Source organism: Periplaneta americana, chromosome 4 (genome assembly GCF_040183065.1).
Source record: "Periplaneta americana isolate PAMFEO1 chromosome 4, P.americana_PAMFEO1_priV1, whole genome shotgun sequence".
NCBI lineage: Eukaryota > Metazoa > Arthropoda > Insecta > Blattodea > Blattidae > Periplaneta > Periplaneta americana.
The window spans coordinates 194,067,924-194,079,554 of NC_091120.1; the positions used below are offsets into that span (position 1 = coordinate 194,067,924).

Sequence of the window (11,631 nt, forward strand, 5' to 3'; positions counted from 1 at the left end):
GCGTACACGCGTACGCTCTTAACCTTCTTGCGTACACGTGTACGCTCTGAACCTTCTTGCGTACACGTGTACGCTCTTAACATTCTTGCGTACACGTGTACGCTCTGAACCTTCTTGCGTACACGCGTACGCTCTTAACCTTCTTGCGTACACGTGTACGCTCTGAACCTTCTTGCGTACACGCGTACGCTCTTAACATTCTTGCGTACACGTGTACGCTCTGAACCTTCTTGCGTACACGCGTACGCTCTTAACCTTCTTGCGTACACGTGTACGCTCTGAACCTTCTTGCGTACACGCGTACGCTCTGAACCTTCTTGCGTACACGCGTACGCTCTTAACATTCTTGCGTACACGTGTACGCTCTGAACCTTCTTGCGTACACGCGTACGCTCTTAACATTCTTGCGTACACGTGTACGCTCTGAACATTCTTGCGTACACGTGTACGCTCTGAACCTTCTTGCGTACACGCGTACGCTCTTAACATTCTTGCGTACACGTGTACGCTCTGAACCTTCTTGCGTACACGCGTACGCTCTTAACATTCTTGCGTACACGTGTACGCTCTGAACCTTCTTGCGTACACGCGTACGCTCTGAACCTTCTTGCGTACACGTGTACGCTCTGAACCTTCTTGCGTACACGCGTACGCTCTTAACATTCTTGCGTACACGTGTACGCTCTGAACCTTCTTGCGTACACGCGTACGCTCTTAACATTCTTGCGTACACGTGTACGCTCTGAACATTCTTGCGTACACGTGTACGCTCTGAACCTTCTTGCGTACACGCGTACGCTCTTAACATTCTTGCGTACACGTGTACGCTCTGAACCTTCTTGCGTACACGCGTACGCTCTTAACATTCTTGCGTACACGTGTACGCTCTGAACCTTCTTGCGTACACGCGTACGCTCTTAACATTCTTGCGTACACGTGTACGCTCTGAACCTTCTTGCGTACACGCGTACGCTCTTAACTTTCTTGCGTACACGTGTACGCTCTGAACCTTCTTGCGTACACGCGTACGCTCTTAACATTCTTGCGTACACGTGTACGCTCTGAACCTTCTTGCGTACACGCGTACGCTCTTAACATTCTTGCGTACACGCGTACGCTCTTAACCTTCTTGCGTACACGTGTACGCTCTGAACCTTCTTGCGTACACGCGTACGCTCTGAACCTTCTTGCGTACACGCGTACGCTCTTAACCTTCTTGCGTACACGTGTACGCTCTGAACCTTCTTGCGTACACGCGTACGCTCTTAACATTCTTGCGTACACGCGTACGCTCTTAACCTTCTTGCGTACACGTGTACGCTCTGAACCTTCTTGCGTACACGCGTACGCTCTTAACCTTCTTGCGTACACGTGTACGCTCTGAACCTTCTTGCGTACACGCGTACGCTCTGAACCTTCTTGCGTACACGCGTACGCTCTTAACATTCTTGCGTACACGTGTACGCTCTGAACCTTCTTGCGTACACGCGTACGCTCTTAACCTTCTTGCGTACACGTGTACGCTCTGAACCTTCTTGCGTACACGTGTACGCTCTTAACATTCTTGCGTACACGTGTACGCTCTGAACCTTCTTGCGTACACGCGTACGCTCTTAACCTTCTTGCGTACACGTGTACGCTCTGAACCTTCTTGCGTACACGCGTACGCTCTTAACATTCTTGCGTACACGTGTACGCTCTGAACCTTCTTGCGTACACGCGTACGCTCTTAACCTTCTTGCGTACACGTGTACGCTCTGAACCTTCTTGCGTACACGCGTACGCTCTGAACCTTCTTGCGTACACGCGTACGCTCTTAACATTCTTGCGTACACGTGTACGCTCTGAACCTTCTTGCGTACACGCGTACGCTCTTAACATTCTTGCGTACACGTGTACGCTCTGAACATTCTTGCGTACACGTGTACGCTCTGAACCTTCTTGCGTACACGCGTACGCTCTTAACATTCTTGCGTACACGTGTACGCTCTGAACCTTCTTGCGTACACGCGTACGCTCTTAACATTCTTGCGTACACGTGTACGCTCTGAACCTTCTTGCGTACACGCGTACGCTCTGAACCTTCTTGCGTACACGTGTACGCTCTGAACCTTCTTGCGTACACGCGTACGCTCTTAACATTCTTGCGTACACGTGTACGCTCTGAACCTTCTTGCGTACACGCGTACGCTCTTAACATTCTTGCGTACACGTGTACGCTCTGAACATTCTTGCGTACACGTGTACGCTCTGAACCTTCTTGCGTACACGCGTACGCTCTTAACATTCTTGCGTACACGTGTACGCTCTGAACCTTCTTGCGTACACGCGTACGCTCTTAACTTTCTTGCGTACACGTGTACGCTCTGAACCTTCTTGCGTACACGCGTACGCTCTTAACATTCTTGCGTACACGTGTACGCTCTGAACCTTCTTGCGTACACGCGTACGCTCTTAACATTCTTGCGTACACGTGTACGCTCTGAACCTTCTTGCGTACACGCGTACGCTCTTAACATTCTTGCGTACACGTGTACGCTCTGAACCTTCTTGCGTACACGCGTACGGTCTTAACCTTCTTGCGTACACGTGTACGCTCTGAACCTTCTTGCGTACACGCGTACGCTCTGAACCTTCTTGCGTACACGCGTACGCTCTTAACATTCTTGCGTACACGTGTACGCTCTGAACCTTCTTGCGTACACGCGTACGCTCTTAACCTTCTTGCGTACACGTGTACGCTCTGAACCTTCTTGCGTACACGTGTACGCTCTTAACATTCTTGCGTACACGTGTACGCTCTGAACCTTCTTGCGTACACGCGTACGCTCTTAACCTTCTTGCGTACACGTGTACGCTCTGAACCTTCTTGCGTACACGCGTACGCTCTTAACATTCTTGCGTACACGTGTACGCTCTGAACCTTCTTGCGTACACGCGTACGCTCTGAACCTTCTTGCGTACACGCGTACGCTCTTAACATTCTTGCGTACACGTGTACGCTCTGAACCTTCTTGCGTACACGCGTACGCTCTTAACCTTCTTGCGTACACGTGTACGCTCTGAACCTTCTTGCGTACACGTGTACGCTCTTAACATTCTTGCGTACACGTGTACGCTCTGAACCTTCTTGCGTACACGCGTACGCTCTGAACATTCTTGCGTACACGTGTACGCTCTGAACCTTCTTGCGTACACGCGTACGCTCTTAACATTCTTGCGTACACGTGTACGCTCTGAACCTTCTTGCGTACACGCGTACGCTCTTAACATTCTTGCGTACACGTGTACGCTCTTAACCTTCTTGCGTACACGTGTACGCTCTGAACCTTCTTGCGTACACGCGTACGCTCTTAACCTTCTTGCGTACACGTGTACGCTCTGAACCTTCTTGCGTACACGTGTACGCTCTTAACCTTCTTGCGTACACGCGTACGCTCTTAACCTTCTTGCGTACAATTGTACGCTCTTAACCTTCTTGCGTACAATTGTACGCTCTTAACATTCTTGCGTACACGCGTACGCTCTTAACCTTCTTGTGTACACGTGTACGCTCTTAACCTTCTTGCGTACACGCGTACGCTCTTAACCTTCTTGCGTACACGCGTACGCTCTTAACCTTCTTGCGTACACGCGTACGCTCTGAACCTTCTTGCGTACACGTGTACGCTCTTAACCTTCATGTGTACACGTGTACGCTCTTAACCTTCTTGCGTACACGTGTACGCTCTTAACCTTCTTGCGTACAAGCGTACGCTCTTAACCTTCTTGCGTACAATTGTACGCTCTTAACCTTCTTGCGTACACGCGTACGCTCTTCACCTTCTTGCGTACACGCGTACGCTCTTAACCTTCTTGCGTACACGCGTACGCTCTTCACCTTCTTGCGTACACGCGTACGCTCTTAACCTTCTTGCGTACACGTGTACGCTCTTAACCTTCTTGCGTACACGCGTACGCTCTTAACCTTCTTGCGTACACGCGTACGCTCTGAACCTTCTTGCGTACACGTGTACGCTCTTAACCTTCTTGCGTACACGCGTACGCTCTTAACCTTCTTGCGTACACGCGTACGCTCTGAACCTTCTTGCGTACACGTGTACGCTCTTAACCTTCTTGCGTACACGCGTACGCTCTGAACCTTCTTGCGTACACGTGTACGCTCTGAACCTTCTTGCGTACACGTGTACGCTCTGAACCTTCTTGCGTACACGTGTACGCTCTGAACCTTCTTGCGTACACGTGTACGCTCTGAACCGTCTTGCGTACACGTGTACGCTCTGAACCGTCTTGCGTACACGTGTACGCTCTGAACCTTCTTGCGTACACGTGTACGCTCTGAACCGTCTTGCGTACACGTGTACGCTCTGAACCGTCTTGCGTACACGTGTACGCTCTGAACCGTCTTGCGTACACGTGTACGCTCTGAACCTTCTTGCGTACACGTGTACGCTCTGAACCGTCTTGCGTACACGTGTACGCTCTGAACCGTCTTGCGTACACGTGTACGCTCTGTACCTTCTTGCGTACGCGTGTACGCTCTGAACCTTCTATCGTACCCGTGTACGCGCTTAGCATTCTTGCGTACGCGTGTACGCTCTGAACCTTCTATCGTACCCGTGTAGGCGCTTAACCTTCTTGCGTACAAGTGTACGCTCTTAAACTTCTTTCGTGCACGTGTACGCTCTGAACCTTCTATCGTACCCGTGTAGGCGCTTAACCTTCTTGCGTACAAGTGTACGCTCTTAAACTTCTTGCGTGCACGTGTACGCTCTGAACCTTCTATCGTACCCGTGTACGCGCTTAGCATTCTTGCGTACACGTGTACGGTCTTAACCTTCTTGCTTAACCGTGTACTTACTTAACCTACGTGCCTACCCGTGTACGCGCTTAACGTTCGTACGGAATCGTGTACGATTAAAAAATTGCAAAGCTCTTCAAAATGCACAATGAAAGTGTATTGTCACTGTCTATTATATACAGTCACATAACTTGGGATGATTTTTTGCATTTGTCACAATAGTTGCTAGCCGCTTGAGCGCTGTGGGTACTAGGAACAATAGACTGTGCCACTGCCATCGTGATCTAATACAGGCCGTAAGGCAGACCATGTGACTCGCTTAACCCGAACATGAATCGCGTCGTTTCAATCATATAAATTAGTCGGGTAGCATAATGTTTAACATATATTTCTCTAAGATGTAGTGTTATTGCATTAATAAAATTTAATAGAATGATTACGAGTCACTTGAGACATAATTCAGCTGCGAGATTCATTCTTGAGATCTGATATGCCTGCATTTTGTATTTGACTTGTGTTCAGTTTGTCTAATTTGTTGCTTTGCACCTGATGATGATTTCTTTGAAAATCGTAAATATTCGTGGATACAACCAGGAATTATAATGTGAATTTTTGTAACAAAACTTGTTTTTGTAGGCCTACTATTCTGATAAGTTGTTGACTGTAATTGTAATTTAATTTTATTTATTATACTTCTAGTTTTCAGGTCTTTGCGTAACGAAAAAACATTAATGTAATGTTGGAAATTAACCTTTTTCATTTCCGTATTTCGTGATAGGAATTCTGGAGGCCAGCTGCTATTGGGTGAAGTTGATTCTTCATTGTTTCAAGGAAGTTTGACGTATGTGAACGCAACAGGACCTAGCTGGGGATTCATGCTCAATAGGTACGGTAACATTTAACCACCTTCTCCATTGTACTGTATGTAACACCTATTTGCAAACGATGTCCGGATAAAAGGCGGTAGGCCTACACAATTTGGCCTGATATTATTTATCGAGGGTTGTTGGCACGACAGAAGAGTTTGGCCTACCTGACATTCTACTCTCTTTTCTTGGAATTCTCTTTCTCTCTCTTTCTCTCTCTCTCTCTCAGCAAATTAAACTAAAATAAAACGAAAAAATATTCAAAATTTTCTAAGTTTTTCAAAATTAAAAAAATTCAAGATTCAAAAACTCAAAATTTTCCAAATTTAAACAAATTCAAAATTTTCCAAATTTAAAAAAATTCAAAATTTTTCAAAATTTAAAACAAAATTTAAAAAAAAATTCAAAATTTTTCAAAATTAAAAAAAAAGAAAAATTTTAAAAAATTTCAAAAATTTTCCAAATTCAAAAAAATTTAAAAATTTTAAAAAATTTTCAAAATTCAAAAATTCTAAATTTCTTAAATTTCAAAATTTTTCAAAAAAATTTTAAGTTTTCAAAAATTTTCAAAATTTTCTAAAAATTCGAAAGAATAAAAATTTCCAAAAATTTTCAAAATTTTACAAAATTCAAAAACATTTAAAAAAACAAAAAATTTTCAAATCCAAAAAAATTTTTCAAAATTAAAATTAAAATCAAAATTTTTCAAAATTCAAAAAACAAAAAAAAAATTTCAAAAATTTTCACAATTTTCCAAAATTCAAAAAAATTTCAAATTTTCTCAAAATGTTTCAAAATTTCGCAAAACAAAAAAAAATTCTTCAAAATTAAATTTTTTTTTCAAAAATTTTCAAAATTTTTCATAATTCAAAAAAATTTCAAAATTTTTCAAAATCTAAAAACAATTATCAAAAAATTTCAAAATTTTCAAAATTCAAAAAAATTTCAAAATTTCAAAATTTTCAAAATTTTTCAAAATTTTCCAATTCGGATTGTTTAGTAATATAAACAATGTTCTGTTCATGCAGGGTAGAAGTTGTGGGAGCCATTTTGTTGTGTCGGAACACATGTCGAGCAGACCTCAGTACCACAGCTTCTAGGATTGAGATGCCAAAGGAGGACTTGCAGGAGTTAAATAAACGTATTGGAGCTACCTCATATAAGGGGAACATCTATCAGGTAATAATAATTGAAAACAACCATTAGATTTCAAAATATTAACAAATTTAAAACTTTTGCGTGTGCTGTCAACTAGCTGCCAATGCACACAGACGCATTAAATTGCATTAGATTAAAGTAAATAATGATATAAAATAAAATAAATAAAATTAAAATGAAAAAGATTATAAATAAAATAAATTAAATTAATTTAAATTAAATAGAATTCAAATAAAATAAAACAAACATATTTACATACATTAAAATAATAATGAAATTAAAACGAATTAAAATTCAGATTTAAAATTACAAAAATTCAAAATTTCAAAAATTCAAAATATTTAAAAAATTGAAAAATTTAAAATTAAAGAATTCAGAATACAAAATTAAAAATAAATTAAACTAAATTGAAATAAATGGAATTAAATTAAAATAAATGGAATTAGTGATATATAATAATAATAACAATAATAGAAAAGCACAAAATATGCATAAGCATAATTGTCAACACTAGTGATCGATAATTGTTTTTGTTCACACCACATGGCGTGGTATAGTCTGTCAGACGTTTTGCCGCACTACATTCGGGATCCGGTTGGTGGTAGCTTCTGTCCTTGCACACTCTGAAGTGGAAACCATGGACTGCAAATCTGGTCATGGTATGTCGTAATTCGTATAGTACTTTCGTCCAGTCTCTCCATACCATAAATAAAAATATAATAAATTGAATTGATATTAAGTACATTGCAATAAATTAGTTTAAAATAAAATAAATTAACATAAATCAAATTAGATTACATTAAAATAAAACGACTGAAGTTAAATTGAAGGAAAATGAATTAAAATAAAATAAAATAAATTAAATTATATGAAATTAAATAAAATAATTTATAATGGAATAAAATAGAATAAAATTAATTAATCAGATGTATTTAAATTAAAATATATTAATTTATATGAAATTCAATTAAAGTATATTAAATTAATTTAAAATAAAATAAAAATAATTAAATTAATATAAGTTAAAACATATTAAATAAAGTTATATCAAATAAGTTAAATAAAAATAAAAATAATACAAAATAAAATAAAATAAGATAAATTAAAATGATTTAAATTAAAATATATTGAAATAAGTTAATATAAAATAAATAAAAATGAACTGAAATAAATTGACAAAAAATTAAATTAAATAGAAATTAAATAAATGTAAGTACATTAAATTAAAATAAATTATATCAATGTAATTAAAGTAAATTAAAGTAGAATAAGTTAACATCAACTGAATGGAAATATAAAAAAATTAGATTGATATAAATAAAACATAGAAATATAAAATAAATAATATAGCATCAAAATGGGAATCGCAAACACAAGCTAATTTTGAAAAATTGTAATAGAATAAAATATATTAAATTGAAATAATTAAATGAAGTAAATTAAATTAAATTAAATTAAATTAAAACGAAATAAATTAAAATAAGTTAAAATAAAGTAAATAAAAGTAAATTAAATTAAAATAAAATAAATTGGAATAATAAAACATTAATGAAAGTAATCTGAAATAAAATTAAATAAAACAAAACAAATTAAAATAATATAAAACGAAATAAAACCAATTAAAATACGTTACACTGAAATAAATAAAATAATTTAAAATAAATTAGCCTAGTTTAGGATAACTTAAAACATACTATAAATTAAATTAATTTCAAATAACACAAATAAAATAAAATAAAATAAAATAAAAAATTGAAATAAATGAAATTACAAAAATATAAATTAAAGCAAATTTTCATTAATTAATATAAAATTGAAAAAAATAAGAATAACATAAATTAAAATAAATTCAAATAAATTAACTAAATTATGTTGAATTATATTAAAATAAAATAAATTACTTAAATGAAATTAAAATAACACAATCTTAATTATAACAAATTGCATTAAACAATAAATAAGGAAAATAATTTAAAATAACTTAAAATAAAATAATATGAATTTCAAAATTTAAAATAGAATGAAATAAATTAAAATAAGTTAAAATAAACTAAATAAATATAAATTAAATTAAATTCAATTAGAATAAATCAAATTTATAAGAATTAAAATCAATTGAATTAAAATATTAAAATAAAGTAAATTAAATTAAATTACACTAAAGCAAAATAAATTAAAACATATTAAAATAAGTTAAAATATATAAAAATAAATGAAAAGAAATTAAATTAAATTCAAATAAAAATTAAATAAACCAAATTAAATTAAATTAAAGTGAATTAATGTAAAAGGTAAATTAAAATATAATTTTTAAAAATAAATTACATTACATTAAACCAAATTTAACTAAAATGAAATAAATTTAATTGGAGTAAAATAATTTAAATTCAAATAAAATAAAATAATTTAAAATAAATTAAAATAAAATAAAATAACTTAAATTACAATAAAATAAAATAAATTGCATTGATTTAAAATACAATGAAATAGAATAAATTGAATGAAAATAAATTAAATTAACACAAAATGAATTAAATTAAAATTAAACACACAAACATAAAAGAAAAATTAAATTAAAATACATTAAAATAAAAAATGAAATAAATTGAAATGGAATGAGTTAAATTGAAATTAAATAATTTAAAATAAATTAAATTGATTTAAAATTGAAATAAAGTAGACTAAATTCAAATAAATTAAACGAATAGAATTAAAATAAAACAAATTATATTAATATCAATTAAATTTAAATAAAAAAAATAAAAATAAAAGAAAATGAATTGTTAAACTAAAGTAAACTGGAATATAATAGAACAAATTAGAACAAATTAAAATAAATTACATTTTATTTAATTTAGTAAAATAAATGAATTAAAATAAAATTTATTTATATCAAATAAATTATAGTAAATTAAAATATATTGAATTAAAATATCATAAGTTCCCCTAAATTAAACCAAGTTACCCTAAGATAATCTATATTACAGACTGTTATTCCGAATTACCACAAGATGTCCTAAGTCTCCAAAATTATCCCGAGTTACCTGAACTTCCCTAAATTACCCAAAATTATCAGAACTATCCCAAGTTACCCTGAGTTCCCCGTAACTATCCCATCTTAACCTAAGTAACCCTAAATTAGCCAAAGTTGATTTATTGAATTATATTAAAATAAAGTAATCTTAATTATAACAAATTCAATTAAAGAATAATTAAGGAAAATAATTTAAAATAACTTAATATAAAATAATATGAATTTAAAAATTAAAATAAAATAAATAAAAATAAATTAAATTAAAATCAATTAGATTAAATAAAATTTATAAGAATTAAATTCAATTACATTAATATGAATTAAAATAAATTACACTAAAGTAAAATAAATTAAAACATATCAAAATAAATTAAAATATATAAAAATAAATTAAAAGAAATTAAATTAAATTCAAATAAAAAAATCAAATTAAATAAAAATTAAAGTTAATTAATGTAAAAGGTAAATTAAAATATAGTTTGTTTAAATAAATTATATTACATTAAACCAAATTTAACTAAAATGAAATAAATTTAATTAGAATAAAATAATTTAAATTCAAATAAAATAAATTAAATCAAAATAAATTGAAATCAGATACACTAGAATAAGTCCAAAAACTAAATTAAAATAAATTGAATTAAATTAAATTAAATTCCAATAAATTACAAATAAAAGAAAATAAAATAATTTAAGATAAATTAAAATGAAATAAAATAACTTAAATGAAAATAAAATGAAATAAATTAATTTAAAATAAAATTAAATAGAATAAATTGAATTAAAATTAATTAAATCAACATAAAATGAATTAAATTGAAATTAAATAAGTAAATATAATAGAAAAATTAAATTAGAATACATTAAATTAAAACAAAATAAAATAAATTAAAATGGAATAAGTTAAATAGAAATTAAATAAATTAAAATAAATTTAAATGAATAAAAACAAATTAAATTATATTAATTTAAAATTAAGATAAAGTAGATTAAATTCAAATAAATTAAATGAATAGAATTAAAATAAAACAAATTATATTAATATCAATTAAATTTAAATTAAAAAAAATAAAAATAAAAGGAAATAAATTGTTAAACTAAAGTTAACTGGAATATAATGAAACAAATTAGAACAAAGTAAAACAAATTGCATTTTATTTAATTTGGTAAAATAAGTAAATTAAAACAAAATTTATTTCAAATAAATTATAGTAAATTAAATGAAATTGAAATAAATTGAATTAAAATATCATAAGTTCCCCTAAATTACACCAAGTTACCATAAGATAATCTAAATTACATAAAGTTATCCCAAATTACCACAAGATGTCCTAAGTCCCCAAACTTGTCCCGAGTTACCTGAACATCCCTAAATTACCAAAAATTACCCAAAATTAAATAATATAAATAAAGTAAAAAAAGTAAATTAAAATAATTTAAAAAAATATATAAATAAAATAAATTGAAGAAATTAAATGAAATAAATAAAAAAATTAATCTCCCTCTCTCTCACTCTGTAATCCATACAGATTTGGGTTACATATGTAAATCATACAGATTTGGATTGCATATGTAATCCACACAGATTTGGATTACATATGTAATCCACACAGTTTGGGATTGCATATGTAATCCACACAGATTAGGGTTGCATATGTAATCCACACAGATTGGGATTGCATATATAATCCACACAGATTTGGATTGCATATGTAATCCACACAGATTTGGTATATATATGTAATCCACACAGATTGGGATTGCATAAGTAA

The 11,631-nt window shown here is 32.4% G+C and overlaps 1 protein-coding gene across 1 annotated transcript in view; it reads left to right on the top strand.

Moving 5' to 3' along the window:
* Nucleotides 1–6,846, top strand: part of LOC138698985 (lysosomal aspartic protease-like) — a gene marked incomplete at its 3' end in the record, with an annotated part of 58,698 nt that extends 51,852 nt beyond the window's left edge. Inside the window, 2 exon segments of the mRNA XM_069825172.1 lie at nucleotides 5,580–5,687; nucleotides 6,696–6,846. Coding sequence (XP_069681273.1) covers nucleotides 5,580–5,687; nucleotides 6,696–6,846 — 259 coding nt within the window.
* Between the last annotated feature and the right edge of the window lie 4,785 nt (nucleotides 6,847–11,631).